The sequence below is a fragment of the Centroberyx affinis genome, unplaced genomic scaffold (genome assembly GCF_046629955.1).
Source record: "Centroberyx affinis isolate AG114_WGS23_722 - 3 ecotype Tasmania unplaced genomic scaffold, CSIRO-AGI_Caff_v1 ptg004932l_1, whole genome shotgun sequence".
NCBI lineage: Eukaryota > Metazoa > Chordata > Actinopteri > Beryciformes > Berycidae > Centroberyx > Centroberyx affinis.
The window spans coordinates 91,403-108,557 of NW_027282424.1; the positions used below are offsets into that span (position 1 = coordinate 91,403).

The 17,155-nt window shown below is 45.1% G+C and overlaps 1 protein-coding gene across 1 annotated transcript in view; it reads right to left on the reverse strand.

Moving 5' to 3' along the window:
• Positions 1–17,155, reverse strand: part of adamts6 (ADAM metallopeptidase with thrombospondin type 1 motif, 6) — a 45,543-nt gene that overhangs the window by 16,902 nt on the left and 11,486 nt on the right. The window contains exons 9-13 of the mRNA XM_071545500.1: positions 16,927–17,073; positions 10,090–10,231; positions 5,324–5,431; positions 3,026–3,171; positions 1,874–1,937 (exon numbers count right to left, since the gene is read on the reverse strand). Coding sequence (XP_071401601.1) covers positions 1,874–1,937; positions 3,026–3,171; positions 5,324–5,431; positions 10,090–10,231; positions 16,927–17,073 — 607 coding nt within the window. The remainder of the gene's footprint in view (positions 1–1,873; positions 1,938–3,025; positions 3,172–5,323; positions 5,432–10,089; positions 10,232–16,926; positions 17,074–17,155) is intronic.

Below are 17,155 nucleotides of genomic sequence, written 5' to 3' on the forward strand. Positions count from 1 at the left end.
GCTGGCATATTATTACTGTGTAATTATACAGTGAGTAACTGAGTTGTTATAACTAGTACTTGATTATCAGGGGAAGTTTTTATTTGCACAGACAACATTATTAGCAACTGGATTTAAACAGAAACCCTGTGCAAGCTGTCACATTTTATTTTCAGAGGCTAAAACACAGACTTCTTTCTTGGAATTCCTAATTGAGAACAATGTGTTTTGCGTTTGCGAGGGATTGCTTTTGTTTTCATGTGTGGATTTGTGATGGATAATAGAGCACAATTCTCTGGCTGGGTAATTAGAAACATAAACACTGCCAGAGGAGCCAGAAGTCCAGGGGAGGCTGGTGCAGACCTGGTTCTGGGTCTGGTGCTATAGGCCTACGTGGGATGGCACTCTCTGCTCGGATATCGCTCCGGTAAGAAGGGGGAAAAGGGGGGAAAGAAACACGTTATTGGTGTGAGAAGGTCCTCGGCAACCCCGAAACGCTCTCCCTCAGGACAAATAAAAACTCGTGGTGAGCCCAGGTCAAAGCTGTATTTCACACGTTGAAAGTGTTCCGTGTCAAAGCGGGCCATGGGGAGGCTGAACGACTTTCATTACCACGCGAGTGTTAGCCAACATGGCAGCTTTAAACTTGCACATCAAACATGCAGATTGAGTCAGAAGAGACTGAATAATATTATTACAACTGTGTGTTGAAATGACAGCATGGGGCCAAACGAGGCTTACATGCGTTATGAGAAGATCTTCTCGTAGTCCTAAGCAGTAACTTATTAAAATCACATTTTAATCATATAAATGTGACTGCCATCGACTCCTTAGAGCTAATGTAACCTGCATATCTGAATCTGTCCGCGCCTTATGGCCCCGCTTCAACTCAGAAGATGATTCTTTTCCATCACAGACCCCCTTCAGTGGCTCTCATCAGCCATTATCCTCATGGAAACTGATTTATAATACGATAACCATCTGCAGGACGCAGTAACAACAGGGAGGGAGGGATGCAACATAACAAGTAATATCTGTGTGTGTGTGACTGGGTATTTGTCTCTGTGTCTGTGTGCCTGCATCTGCGTGCTGACACACATTTTCATTGGACAAGGTGTGGTCACTGTAATGAAATAGTGGTTTGGGATGTTGTTTGTTTTCCAAAGAAAACACTCGGCGCTTGCTCTCAGCTGTTATTTTTAAGATTGCGGTCGAATATCCACCAGGCCCCTAACTGGCTCAATTTTCGCCTCATGAAAAAAAAAAAGGCCACCTAGAAATAGTTTAACAGAGTTGTGAACTTGCAGCCATGCAAAATATTTGTTTAAAGCAACGCTCCAGACCTCAAAAAGGTCTACGGACTGCTTTTCATAAAATGCGCAGGGAAAATAGAAGCGTGATTGACAACGCAGTGTCTCAACTGAAATGTCAAAACAACCTGGGGACAATAAAGGGCAAAGAAACATCAAATACCAGCAAATTAACCAAAGTTCACCACAGGGATATCTCTGCATTTTTTTTTTTTAGCATGCTCTGTCCCGTGTTCCAGGAGGAAAAACATGCCAGAAAGCTTAAAGGCTGTGTGATGCTGCTTGCCGGTGTCCTCCATGTAAAGCCTTGCCTAAGATAACATGTTCTGCAGGGGAAGAGTGGAGCAAAAAGGAGGATCACCAGTCATGCTGTGACAGGCCAAATCCATCCCAGGTCAGAATGCCTCAACAGACCCGCTATCTGCTCCAAGCTGCTACCACCATTACAAACCAGAGCAGGGCATCCATCAGAAAGGGCAGTTTAACTTCCAACTCGCTTGTATACTTTGCTCCAAATACCAAGCAGACAAGAGCAAGATAAGGGAGGCGGAGAAAAAAGAAGAAGCCACCGTATATAAACTCACGTCGGTGTTGCAGGATCTGTAGCGCTTCCTTTCTCCGAGACAGTACTTGCCTCCTCCAGAAGGGCTGAGAGACGCAAGAGAAAAATGAATGAGAGGGAGATTGAAAAAAAAAACGAGAGGACAAGGTCTTTTCCTCTCACAGATCACATCAGGTTCCACAAATTACAATCACAATTCGTTCATACAAATACTCTTTGAAATGGCTTTGGGATGCAGCAAAGGATATTAGTGCAGTGACAGAGGGTCAAGAAATAGGCCTCTAGACTGCCAGAAAAAAGTGTGTGTGTGTGTGCGTGTGTGTGTGTGTGTGTGTCTTTGCCAGTCTGAAGGCACTTTGCTGAGCATTAGTACATGTGTGCCTGTCTGCCGGCACTTTGCCAATGATTCATTCATGAAATCCAAGCCGCTCTAAGAGCTCTTAAGTGTGACATGACATTTCGAGCTGGGACAGAGAAGACTACAGTCTACTCCTCAGACTGTAACCTCAGAGCGATTCTCTACTCTGGCTCTCTCGCTCCTTTTTTTTTCTCTTCTCTCTCTCTCTCTTCTACTCTTCAACTCCTCTTTCCACTGCAACGCCATAATTCGAACGGCTTGCTTTTTCTTGTCTTATCGCATCGTCCCCTTCCTCTCACCTTCATTAGCCTGTACTCCCAATCCACACCCCGACCCAAAAAAAACCGTGGGACAGGCGTTCCAGCCGGTGTAATGAACGTGTTTGCGGCTGGTCTGGCTTGTTCCCCCCCCCCGCTTCCCCCCTCTCTGCTCCGATGCCTAACTCTGGGACTGAGGGGGCTGCGATCACCTTACACAGGTGTTCCACATTATGCCGGTGCCTTCTCTCCTTCACCCTTCTTCCATTCTTCCCTCCCTCCCTTTCTTTTCTGCTTCCCCCTGGTTCACCCTTGTCTCCTCCTCCCTTCACTTAAAGGAAGAGAGTGGCGTAATGACAGATATATCCACTGAAATTCCAGCGCCGGGGTCGGTTTTTGCCCTGGAAATGTTTTACGACAAACTCGCTCCTGACAGTCTAATTGGCTACACCTCCACCTGGAGAAGACACACACGCACACAAACACACACACACACACCTGTAGGCGGGGACCTTCAACGTGTGTGTTCAGCTTGCTGTGGCTTACTTTGCCTACTTACGCTGGGCTGTCACAGTGCCTCATGGAGGAGGAAACGCCGCCCCCGCAGGTCCTGCTGCACTCCCCCCACATGGACCAGGGCCCCCAGCCTCCGTCCATGCTCTGGGGCCAGGTGCCGAACGCCACGCACTCCCCCTGGTAGCACCACTGGCCGGGGGAGGAGCAGAAACACAGAGAGAGAGAGAGAGGGACACACGAGGGAAACTTTGGTCATTGCGCAGTAGGGTTTAAACGATTTCTTACAACGAAAATCCCGTCCCTTGTCCCCGTAAAGTGTACTTTCATTTGAGTTCACAGGGTCACACTTCAATAACAAGATTCTTTAACAACCTGCACCTTCCTAGATGACAGAATACTTACTGAGAGTGGTCCATAAGATGCAGAGGATCTCAACAGTGGGATAGTTATATCCATATTGTCAATGAATCTACACATCTAAACAATTAAAATTTCTATAACCAATTTCTATATTGGTTCTGCCAGATGAACTTTCAATTTCAAGTTTTCCTTCAATAACACAACACACATCATCTCTCCATCTATCTCTCTTTCTCTCTTTAAACTCCCTATTACACTACAACTTACCCTGTAATTTCATTTTCTGCATTAGTCCTGTTATTTTTTTTTTTTGCCTTACTTTTTGTGGTTTGTGCATTTTGTCCTTGTTATACTCCTAATTCAGTTTTGTTGTTGTTTAGTTTCTGTGACCCGATTCAACTGTGTCCTTGCGTATCATCTTAATTTGTTTATTTGATTGTTTGTTAGTTAATTTGACGCAAATCTAGTTTTTGGAGTCTCTTTGGGTTTTTCTTTCTTTCTTAAACCCTCTTACAATGTTATTTCCAGTGCATGGTGAGGTGAATTCAGATTGGAAGTACTGTACAGTGCTCCAAGAGGCTATAGGAGTGTATAAAGCCTTGTGCTAAGCTGTCCAGAGTGCCAGAGAAAAGAGGGATTAGAGACAGCCCTTTGTCTTTCCAACTGTGTCAGTAGGTTAAGAACCCAGAGAGACCGGGACAGTCAAGGTGCCGGCTACGTTGGGCCACTGTCCTCTTTCTCGCACTCACTCATTCACTGCGCACGGGTCATGTCCTGAGACACTGTCTAAACAAGATTAACACTGGGAGAGGGAGAGAGAGAGAGAGAGAGAGAGAGAGAGAGAGAGAGAGAGAGAGAGAGATGGGGAGAAGGATAGAGGGATCATGAAATAGGAGGAAACTGATAGGCGGAGATATGGAGGGGAGGAGCAGCACCAAGGAGACGCGAGTTCTACTTTCCACAACAACCTCGGAAGAAATATCTTATCTGTCATGGCCCCTAAAAGGCAGGCTATGTGGTAGTACCTTTCAGATTCTGTCCCAGTGTGTGTGTGTGTGTGTGTGTTGGTGGAGAGAAGGATGTTTCACTTGGCAAGCAAATATGCCACAAACAACAGAGGAAAACACCTCAATGTTCTTGGTAAAGTTGAGTCCATGTGACCACACAGCCAGTTCTGACACCTACAGTCCTCCCTTCTCTAATCTGCTGCTACCTCCCCTCTCTCTTTCTTTCCCAGTCCTCACTTTGCCCTCTCTGTCGATCTCTCTCTCTTTCTCACCTCCTCATTCCATCATCCCCTTGCCCCCTCCCCCCCTCTCCCAATCTCTCCCTGTCTCTCTCTCCCCACTCCTGTTGGCAGGGCCTCTCTCCATTACACGCTGGGTGAGAAATGGCTGACATTCATATTCCTTTGAAGCTGTCCCCGGCAGGGGCAGACAGGGTATGCCACTGGCTCTCCTAAAGCTGCTCCAAAGCTGTTCCAAAGCCCCCCAGGCTCAACCTGGGGCCCCCTGTGTTGTCCAGGACCCCGTCCGTGGGCCCCGGTCCTGAAAGGCTCCACTGAGCTAATGGTAATCACGGGTGACAGCTCGTGACACTCTCCTATTCTTCCCTTTTAGACCTCGGACCATCCGGTGACAATGGCTGCCGTAATCCATGTTAAAACTGTCTCCCCTAACCTGGCCGGCATCGACAGTGGACTGATGACCTAAAGCCTGGCGTGCGTGTGCATGTGTGTGTGTATGTGTGTGTGTGCTAGCACCCGTGCACACCCGCTGCATGAGTGGACACAGGGAATGGTACCCCTTCCCAGACTGTAATAGATGTAAGCAGAGGCAGTAAGGTAGGACTGGATAAGGCTCACTGGGTCACACACAGAGGAGGCTGCACTCTGAGTGCACATGCCATGATTTCACAGCACCGGATATCGAATGGCTATGTGTACAATGTTTGAATCTCTGAGAGACATAAGATGACTTACCCCTTTCTCAATGCTGCCCGTCTGGCACAGAGTCCCCTCTGCAGCTGGGATACTGTTGGTAACACAGCGGTTGCTTTTGCTAAGGCACCAGAGCTCTCTACACACTTCCTAGGAAAGAAGGCAAAAGCAAGTTGGTCAGAATAAATCAATTCACCAGACTGGGGGTGGATTGCTGAATAAGGGTGAGAGTGATTTATCAACAGTCTGTGGTGGTTTCCTCTCTCTGTGTTTTCCTTCTCTACTCTGACAGCTACGAAAGAAAACAAACACCATGGAAATTCATCTATAAATCTGTGCTATTCAAGATCAAATCAGAGGAGGAGAGGGCTTGATGAGACCACATCAAGAATGCCGAGCGGCATCTCTTTCTAGGGCCCATATGCTTTGGATCATGGTGCATCTTGAGCAATATGTGAAGGGTCATCCGGTGCTCCTAATGTTCTCTTATGAGAAATGAAGAGTCAGCTGGATCAACACCATGACTAACGTTTGCTCACGTTCACCTCAGGACCACAGGGGACCGTGACATCAGTTCAAGAAATCACTTCTCGCTTCTTATGGGAAATAACGAGTGAGCAATTGCCTCCCAAGGTCTTAGAAAAAGAAGACTTGTAGGCCTAACGAATATCTTTTGTCTTGCTGAGTGGTTTGAATAAACATCATATCTCCATCTTCTCCTCCTCCTCACTCCTCAGTCTAGAACATAAGGAGAATCCATTTAGATTACTAAAGGAAGGGAGTGAGTGTGTGTCTGTGTGTGTGTGTGAGTGTAAGAGAGAGAGAGAGAGAGAGAGAGAGAGAGAGAGAGAGATCAGTGAGAAGACAGCACTAAGTTGCCCCCAAATAAATAAAACCATAAAAGTGAATGCGTGTTACAAGGACAGCTCTGCACAACCTTGCATTAGATTTCCCATTAAACCAAACTGGGTTGCCTCGCATCTCAACTTCAAAGGCTTTTACAGGACAACTGTGTATGGGAGAAGAGCAGGCCCATGAAAAAGAGTTATGATCCCAAGCATAGATTTTGACCCCCGGGTCAGTAAATATGCCACGGCCCTGCAGCTCCCTGAGCCTCTCCAGATTAAATAAAGCGGCAAACTGCCACTCTCTGGTTGCGGGGACTCCCCTCTGCCAGCTGGTTTCAATAAGCCGCCCTGCTGCTCCATTCACTATCTCGGCCCCGCTAAAAGGTCAGCAGCCCAGGCCTAAACGAACATGGATGTGGGCCTGATGGATTTACGCTAAGAAAGAACAAGCCTGCGATAAAAAAGGGCAGGGGACTCTCGGTGAGCGTCTCACTAATATAGTCATCAAAGGTTGTTTGTTTTTCATACCTTCGCCTCCCAGCATCACTGAGGTTCGGGAAACAGTCATATGGCTCGTAGACGTAACACTGAGGAATGGGAAGTAGTCATTTATACTAAATTAACAGTATAAATTACCCCAACTTCCCTCTCTCAGCCTCGGTGTTGCTTTCCCCACCTCTGACACAGTTTCACGCTGTGACCACAGCTCCAGGACCTTTGAGAACTTTGCGTTTAGCCGAACCTCCCGGAGGTGTCACGGGCCGCGTTCAACAAAACATCTGTGATGGGAGGCGCCCACGTGACCGCCGTGAGGAGATAATTGCTCTGTCCCGCCCCCCCCCCCCCTTTCCTTTTAAGATCCGTGCCGGGCTTCTTCATAGCGGTTCACCCTAGTTTGGCGGGACATGGGATAGTTACATCAGCTCATTTGTGTTGGTAAATTTCAGTCTGGTCCTAATGAATATGAGGTCAATTTGGGCTCAGAATTACAGAGATTGCTTTGGGTGAAATACCCATATAAATATATTTTTTGAAGGAACGGTGTCTTTGATAAATTCTTAAGCAACTGGTGATATATGTTCTTCCATTGCTGTTCTTCTGTGTGACACTATTCCTAGTAATACTATATATACACATCCGATCCTTGTTCACCATTGTTTCTCTATATTCTTTTTCAGCACTGAAACGAACCTTGTAATTATAAATCTTGTAAATTGTAATTATTTTCATCGTGGCTAAAAGCTAAGAGCTACGCTGAGCTAAGAAATTATATCATATCATTTTTATGAAATATTATGAATTTTTCAACCAAGTGTGGCAAAGTTCAAAAGGTAAATTTTAACGATTGAGCCTTAGCTTAAAAAAAACAGACTCTTCCATGCATTAGATCTTTTATCCATTTCTGCGGTCACATCTGTCCTGTAAGCAGGCACAGAGGACATCTCTTTAGCAGATGGCTGAATGAAATAGAGCTGATTGTCAGAATTCACCCAGATGAAAAACTACAATCTAGTTCTGTTGAAGCAGTGCGCACGCTGGAATCCTATCCGCTCATAAATGGGTGTCTTTCATGCTGATCTAAAACCACAATTATGAGCTTAAGAGCCAAAATAACAGGGCTTGATTTGGGGCCGGTTATAATCTGCTGTCAGATACTTCTTTCAATGAAACGAAATAACTCTGTGATCTCGGCTAATCTCTGTCCTTTTTTTGCATCATATGCCCAAATATTTATGTAACGCAAAACAATATCGCGTTTTTGTTCGTTAATTCTTTGAGGCTTCTTTCAACCTCTCCTTTGACTGTGCGGTTGCTCCTTGTCTTTCACTGCCTGTGTCACTTTATGTGCCAAGGTTTTTTGTTTTTGTATTCCTTAGGGAGGGGGAATCACTATCATCACAAAATCATTATATCCTCAAAAAAACACAACAACAAGGAAACAGATGATCGTGGTGTTGAGTCCTTCAATCCTTCGTCTCTTTGTCTACGAAGACCCAATCCTCAAACCCATTCCATTTCCCAGGCAATAATTAAACTTAATCTTCCCTTGCCTTGATATCCTGCACCTTTAATCTCATTGAGGAAATCTAAGCTTGGAGAAAACTGTTCCTTCTTATCCCAGAAAGCACTGAATATACTGTCATTGTGCATCGCTGCCGCTTATGTCAGATGTTAGAACAAGCACTATCAGTTTTTGAAATGAAATGTCAAAGCTTGCATCTTCTGCAGCCAGCCTACTATTTCCCATGGAAGTACCTCGTCTGCTCCCATTCCCCTCCTCTCCTCTCCTTTCCCACAGCCGCCTCTACTGCCAATCAGGCTCCCGTCTCCACCTCCTCCATCCCACCTGCAAACCTCTCCACTGCGGCTCCCCCCCCCCCCAACAGCAGCCCTCGCTGCCGGTCCGACCCCAACCTCACCTCCACCTCCATCCCGAATATAAATCCCCTTAGCTTCTTGCCTTCTTCACCTCCCCCCTCCTTTTCGGCTCGCAGCTTCCGACCTGTTTTTTTTTGCCATCTCTGCAAGTTAACTTTCTCGCATCCGCAGCACCACGGGCTCATCCTTTAATCCCTCCACTTATAAGTCTCCCCACTGATCCATCATCCATAGCAGTGGCAGCTAGTACGGCAGCCCAAACTTTCCCCCCTCTTCTTCGTCGGCCTCGGTACGCCGGCTATCCATTTAGCTTCTCAGTCCCGAGGGTTTTACCGAGTAGCTCCTATCGCTTATCCTCGAGCTCCTCATCCCTCCCACTCCCCTCCAGGATTAGGTCCCCAGCACAGTTGCGTTAGTGGTCTTCTCTGGCCGTGAACTGTCTCATGTCCTCTCCGTTTCTCTGCTCCTATCATTCCGGACAGTTTTGTGGGAAAATCCTATCAAGTGAGGATTCTTCTGCTTCTCTCACTACCTTCATCCAAAGCACAGCCGTAGCTCCAAACGCCCCAGTTGTACTCTGGCTTTTTCCGAATTTACCCCAACTTTTCTGAGATATACCTAAATCACCTTTTCCATTCAACCTCACCACTGCGCTGAGCAATATGAAAACATTTCTCTACTGTTTCACTTGATCATCTCGTTACTGGGGAGGTTCTCTGGGATGCCCGGGATAGTTATGTACTCAACAAGACTTCCTCATGGTATCTTAGACACCATTATACTTCCATTTATCCCCTTAACCACTCACAAATCTCTCCATTGGAACATTTGTGCAGCTTCGGTGAACGATCAAGGTCTGTCATTTCTAAAGACATTACTACTTTATCATCAAGCCTCCTCTGACGATCCGTTGACAGTTGCCCAGCACAGCTTTGAGGGCTGACATCTACAACCTTTCAGCAACATAACATCTTCATACAATGTATAAGTTAAACATCTGCCTCTTTGGCTAACCGCAAGCATTGCCTTTAACTTATACCCATCATACGTTCTTCTCACTTGGACACCAATTTGAAAATGTAGTATCCCAACCAGCGAAGTGCAGCTCTATGCATAGGTCTCCAAGCTTATTTTCCCCCTCCGGCAGGTAAATGGGTCACACTCAAATTACCACTAGCCACTCAAATTCCAACCACCCAATCATCGTTGTCCCCCTTTGGTTTAGTTCAGTCCCCTTTTGCATCCCACCGGATTCCTAATCTCCTCCTTAAATTATATCTCAATCTACCCATTCCCCTCCCAAAGTCAAGTCCAGTCCAGCGTGGGTGTTTCAGCACAACCTTGATCCACTATCAAGGACTGACTCCACTCCGCTGATGTTGCACAAGCACTCCCTTTCAATCATACCCACCACATATTCTTCTCATTTTCATTCCAGTCTGAATATGTATGGGATCTTGAACTAGTGAGCTAGAACCTAATGAGCTGATCCAGGTGAAAGACATTGTGGGGGATCACTTTGGGCCAATGAGAAGTGAACAGGTGAGCGGCAGAGCAGCGTGACAGATGCTGGTTTCTTACCCCATACTTGCACTGGCGCGAGGAGGCTCCATACTGGAAGCGGCACTGCTCATCCGCATCGTACACCTGCCCCGGGGCCACTGTTGGGTACAGGAAGTCTCGTTTCAGAGGTTCATTGTCCAGACACGTCCCCCGACCTGAGCTGTCAAAAAAACAAACCTACAATAGGATTGTTTCTTACACAGAGCAACCTTTCTCCACTTGGCTGATTAGCAGAATCAGAAATGCCAAGACTTGACAACTATATAAGCCAGGGCCCCCATCTCTTGAAGACCTTGTTGGGCGTTGTTTGATTCATTTACCACCAAACTACCATTGTGGAAAGGTTGTCAAAGATCTCTAATGGCATGTAATTAATGTTGATATTACACATCAACACCCCTTCATCAGATGGGGTGTTGACGGGAAGAGGGCGATTGAAGCGTGGGCAGAGACATTTCACCAGAGGGAGAGAGAGCAGACTGTCTGCCTGTCTATCTGTCTGTCTAAAAAGTCCAGCCTTCTCTGATTATATGGCTCTGTGCTCCACTACACTGTGTTACAGCTTATATAGAATCCATGGAGGAGCCAATAAAATGACAGAGCAGGAAAGAGGAAAAATCTGGAGTGGGCTATAGGTCATATGTCCAGCCCTAGGATTATGTTTAGTCTGTTTTGTCAGATAGAAATATGTGCGCTCACAAAGAACTCACTGAAAAAAAAAACACACACACACAGCAATTTTGTATTCTAGTAAGTAACGTCCCACACAGCTGAAAAATAAAAATACTTAGCGTCAGCCAAGAAGCACACAGAGTGGCTTTTGTTGGTGTGTCTGTTTATTTTGGGTTGAGATGTTGAGCTTATTTAACTGTCTGTGTTGCTGTGTAGATGCTTTTCTCTCCCAGCCTATGAGGGCAGACGCTTGGCTCAGAGACGATTTTTGGAGGAGGGAGACGCTACTATACTGTTTAGTAGAGTAAAACACAGCATTCCTGTTACTACTACTGTTAGAGGGGGATATTAATCAACTTAAAAAGTCCCATAATGTCATTCTTTTCAACTAATACCGAATTTGCATTGTAAAGAACTTGTAGAAATACCAAATTGGTGTTTATGGAATTGTATAACTTTTTCCCAAAACTAGAAATCAAACAAATGAGACTCTAATCTGTGATATCATATCAATGTAAAGCCTGGATCTACTCCTATGGTCCTAAATATCATCCTTGATAATGCCATAGCCAACTTTTCTATTGTTTACAATTTGTTCTTTGGTGAGAGGTCACAAATCATGGAGTGGGACAAACTGTTTCTCCCTTGTCTCTGGCACTGCATGTGTACTAATATCCAGTGTTAAGTCTACACAGTCTTGCCTTAAGTCTTATGAGTCTGTGAAGAGCTGTATATTCACAATTCCACCATCAAGCGCCAACAATGAAACAGGGATGTATTTCACTTTGAACTGCGGCTCCTCAGTTTCTCGCTTAATAAGGTTGAGTCAGAGGATTCTTTCGAGACAAAATATGACTATGACTATTTACTATAACACTGTGTTCTTTCCAGCTGTGGCAACAGCAACATGCAGTGGAATGCTTCCCATCCCTCGAAAGGAAAAGTGGGCCTGGTGACAACATAAACGTAGAGCTACACTTTATGATTGTGCAGACAGTAACTTGGGCCCAGAAAAAAATAGAGAGAGGGTGAAGAGCAGAGTCTGGTCTTCTCTATCATATTGAAACTAAACATTACTGCCTCTACCCAGATAGCATTGAGAAGGCAAATGTCTACTTCTCACACACTTCTGCTCCTGGTGTTAAAATAGCTTTAGATTTTTTTTTCCCAGAAGATTGAAAGTCAAACTAATTTCAGATTGGTAAAAGATGAAAAATAGCACTTTTGAATGAGATCCCACTGATCTTTATATCTTCATATCGTACTCTTTGGACAATACAAAACGATAAAACAATTTTTTCTCAGACTAGTAAATTAAAGATTAGCTGGACAATGACCCTCTGCCCTTTCACCAGAGTATTAAAAGTCTTGAACTAAACAAAAGAGATTGAGGAAGACTGGGGTAAAGGCCCAGAGGGCCTAACTGGCCTACACCGTATACAATTTCTTCTTAACTCTCTCTCTTTCTCTCTTTTTCTCTGTCTCTATCTCCTACTCTTTTTTTATTGTATGAAATAATCCTATTTCTTGGCTCCTCTTCCTGAGAGGACCCTCTCATCAGAGCGAGGCAGACAAACCAGGCTCTGAGCCCCCTGGACTCCCTATGCACTAAGGCAAACCTCACTATTTATTGGTTTGGAGAGAGACAAAATAGTCAAAAGTTTAAACATAGAAGCTATTATTTGACATAGTCGCACAGGCTTCCTGTCCACTGGATGCAGCCAAATTCATTACACTGAGCGGAAATCTCCTCTAATGAGAGGGAACATCAGCAATCCCCGAACTCTGACCTTGGTCACTCATATCAACGCAAGCTATGTAGCTTTTAACCAGAATGCATATTGGATCTCAACCAATGGCTGAGACGGTATCGTCCAAGCTGCATATGATTAAGTCAGAATAATTACTAGATAATAATCATAAGGCACTAGCCAGACTGATTCGAATATCAAATTCAAACAAATAGAGTATGTGCTCTCTGAGAGTTAAATAAATCCAAACTGACTGCCTTTTGACATTTATAACAAACTGGCATGCAAACTTGGGAGAATAAACTATGACTGAACTGTGACTGCATTCATAAACCATTCTTAAAAAACCCAAACAAAGCACCACATATTGCACTAGCAAGACGGTGAATCTAGGCCAACACCACAGCCAAAGTTGTTTACTTGGCAGGGAGAAGCATGTGAGATATCCAAAAATCTGATTGAGGGAGAGAAAGAGAGGATAATTGGAGTTTACAGACAGAACCCCTTTTGTGAGAGACATAAAAGCTAAAAGCAATAAAGCCAGAGCGAAAAGAAAAACTCGAGAAACAGACTGATACAAATAGAGATATAATATAAGCAACCATCGATTTTTACAAAGAAGTAAAACAGCTTTGTCTCTCTCTTGTTAGAGCTGGCTTTAGTCATCCCTGGACACTCCAGCCAAGAGCGGCCCATGACAGAAACCTAACAGAGCAGCAGAGAAGCAGCTCTTTGTGTCCCAGTTGGAAGCTGGCATACTATACTGTCATCTCTGTCACAAGTGTTGTTCAGTAACCTTCCTCTAACAGCTTTCAGCAGGAAACACCATCTGACAACCACGGACGCTATTATCCGCTTTCTTGGAGGGACTCGCTAGCTAAACCTGAATACACAAACAGACACACACACACACACTCACACATGCACACACACACACCACAGCCTTGCACCGCATCATACCGGTACCTCACCATATGTACAATGGGATTTGCCACCAGCACTCAAGTCTTCGTGGTGAGCCATCAAGCTGTACTGTACTAGGAAAGAAAATCCACTAAAAAGATGGAAAAAAAGATGCCTGCTATTGAGTTAAGTGTCTTGAGTCTAGTCATGACTAGTCACCGCTCTCTCCATTCTGTGAGCTAACGTCCAATAGCCTCTACTGTATGAGACTGCTGTCTAAAACATATTCATTGGGTTCAGGGACTTCAAGGACATTAAACATTGTTTTCTGTGGAAAGCGCCTGAGTAGAATATTTACTTAAAAGTTCTAAACCTGAAATCTATCTGTTATCATGAGGCACTTACAAATTAAGCGTGATATTTGAAATACGCTACGAATATGCTTCTTTGCAGGGGCTAGCATACATAAATACTTCTGTTATTCACGGTACAGTAAAAGATAACACTCTGAATGGCAATAATGTGTTCTTTATGTCTCTGCTGCATAAACCTGTGCTTAGCCTTTGGATGGATTTCCACCATACAAAAAAAACAGTTCAAGTCTCCAACATATACACACACCGGCACACACAGATACATATGCACATATGCACAAGCATGCATATTAGGGCAGCAGGGTGGTGCAGTGAGTAAGGAGACAGGCTTTCAACTGCGTCCTTGAGCAAGGCATTAAATCCCTAAGAGCTCAAGGGCGCTGACCTCTGACCTCTAACCACCTTATGTAAGGGACCAGAAAAGTTAAATTCTCTTGGGGGATCAATAGAGTTTCACAAAAAAACATGCACCGCACACACATGCATATTTACTAAATTGCTTTGGTTATCTGTTAACGTTTTGATTGTTCATTGAATCTGATGATAACATTTCCACTTCTGTCTCTTAAACGTCTTTTTTGGGTTAGGGTTAGGGTTCTTACTGCAGCTGGGGAACAGAACTGAATCCTGTGTTTTGGTCTCCTGGCAGTCCTCTACTCAAGGCGATGAGTTGCTTCCAGGCAGTGATGTTGCCAGTGTGTTATGGTCAGCAGTAGTGTCCTCCAGGTCTGCAGGTGTTATTATGCACTTCCTTAGTAAAGGACCTTCAGCTTTCTGCCTGCCTGCTGCCATGATGTTGGCAGTGCAGGTCCTGCGAGAAAGAATTTCTAATGATATGCCCAAGCCAATGCATCTGATGTTGGGTGATCATGGCCTCAGTGCTTCTGCAGATGATGTTTTGAATGGTTAAGTATAGTATGGTGGCTGTAAGTGACCCAGTTATAAAGGGGTGTAGTATGGCTTGATAGATAGCAAACCTGATATGGAGATGGACGTTCTTGTTTTGAAAGATCCAATACCAGACGTTCCCAAAGGCAGCTGAGAATGCTTGACTTTTAAATAGCAGGATCAATGATGAGATATTTGAATGATTGGACCATTGTGAATGGTAGTCTATGGGGACTGCATTGTGGGTTGGGGGCTGGACCTCCATTGACAGACCACTTCTGTCTTAATGGTGTTAACAGACAGTCACACCCAGCTGTAAATCCTGACAACCACAGCAAAGACGGACTAAAGGTCCTCAGCAGAACGGGCCACAAGAGCGCAGCCGTCTACATACTGCAGCAAGGATCCACTCCCTAGAGAGTGTGGTGGTCGGTTGGAGCCTTCTGATGTTGAAGATGTCTCCATCCAAACTAAAGTCTACTGTCACTTTCTTGCTGTCCTTAATTTCCTTCAGAGGCACATAGGAGACAGATATAATTGAGTACAGGTGGCACCAAGCACCCTTGTTTTACTGCAGTGCACAATGCGTTGAATGGCACTGACTCTTGGCTTCTTATTGTCATTTGAGCCATCATCTCATTGATCATCACTGATGATCCTGATTAATTTGAGATGGGTTGCTAAGGTTCACCACTCAGACCAGAGGTATCTTCCCTGCATCAGCAGTTCTGCAGGGATGCCAATGACAGAAACGTATTCTTGAGGGAGAGGGTAGCTCTTAAGACCTCCATGTAGGCTGGCAGATGGCTTAGGTCGTGGGTGAGTATGCAGTATACTCAGGCAGTGCACTTTTCTGAGTAGTCAGTGGGACCATAGACAGTTTCTAAAGAGTTGCAGTTGGGCATGTCACTTTTGTCTGGGGAAGACTGGGGTAAAGGCCTAGAGGGGCTAACTGGCCTACACCGTATACAATTTCTTCTCAACTCTCTCTCTTTCTCCCTTTTTCTCTGTCTCTATCTCCTACTCTTGTACTCAGGGTACAATGGGTTAACTAGCAAGAGGATCTTGTCATTCCAGCAAATGCAATGGAGTCTCCTCTTCTGACTATTAGAGGGAATCCTTGGCCGTATTCTCTGATGGCAAGGTTGGTACATAGGTAAGCATGAAGCATGGCAATGTGCTTCTCAGCTAAGGGAACAAGGAGGAATATAAGCCATTTCCTTATCCTGACAGATGTCATCAGGCTTGAGAGGAGCATATTCCTGATTCCCATTCCAACACAAAGTTTTCCATCAGTGGGATAGCCTTCACAGGAGAAGGTATAACCCACTCACTCCTGACCAGAAACCTGAGGCGGGGTCTATCAGAGTTGCAAGCTCAGGATGGCTCTCATGTTCCATGTTGTCAGATTCAGGGATATTGTCCTCCATAGAATAGATTGTCCCCATAAGTGTGGCAACCTATCCAAGAGTTTTCTAACTTTAGTCTAACATTTCCTCTCCACACTTGGGGTGAGCAGTACAATGAGGGCTACTCAGTCACACAGGGGTCTTCTGAAAGCAGCTTCACCTCAATCCCAGCCTATAGCCACCAAATACTATGTGCAGGAATCAGGCTAGTAGCTTTTAGTTAAATCAAACCTGTCATTGTCACTGATATCTGTTCACTTCCAGATTTTGAAGGCCAGTTCCAGATGTTATATCTCCAAGGTCATAACTGGAGACCTGTGCAATTAACTTTTTAAATGGTTCCTCACCCCACCAAGGTCTGCCCAATGTCGCCATGATACTTTTCTATTCATTTGTACACTCCAAGCCTTTGTCTTCCTTGACTTACCAACCAGACAGTGAAACAGTGGTAGAAGCCAAGCAGTGGGTTGAAACCAAGGAATGTCCACATGAAGTGGGCCTACACATCACCACCATGTCAGCTCCAAGATCTCCTGCCGCTGTCTCCTGAGGGTGCAAGGCACCCGGTTGTCATGTATAATAAAAAGTTATTATTATCATGTATAGTCACAAAGGAGGCCTGGCAGGAGTCTTGGCTGTGAATGGGTGGGGAAGGATTTGCATACAAGACAACCTCATGGCTCACCACAAGGGCTAGTTAGTGGCAGTGGCGAGTTGTAAGCGAGAAGGCTGCAAGCAAGCAGGAAACAGGCATGCACCTTCCCTCTATTGCACGCACACACATGCACACAAATCCAAACACTCACACACATACACACAAATAGACAGTCCCATGAGGTGCGACCCTCATCCACTTACTCAAGAAAGCTGGTGATGTAGTCTTTGCTGCAGGCAGACCAGGAGAAAGGGTTGGTGTTGGCTGTGATGTGAGCAGCCATCAGTTTGGCGGTCTCATGGCCTTTGGTACCACAAGAGTTCCCGATCCCATCATGGTTCATCCCAAAGCTGAAACACACAAAATGAAAAACAGAGAGAGAGAAGGTTCAAATAAGGCAACTGGCTATGAAAAACAACAGTAACCGACATC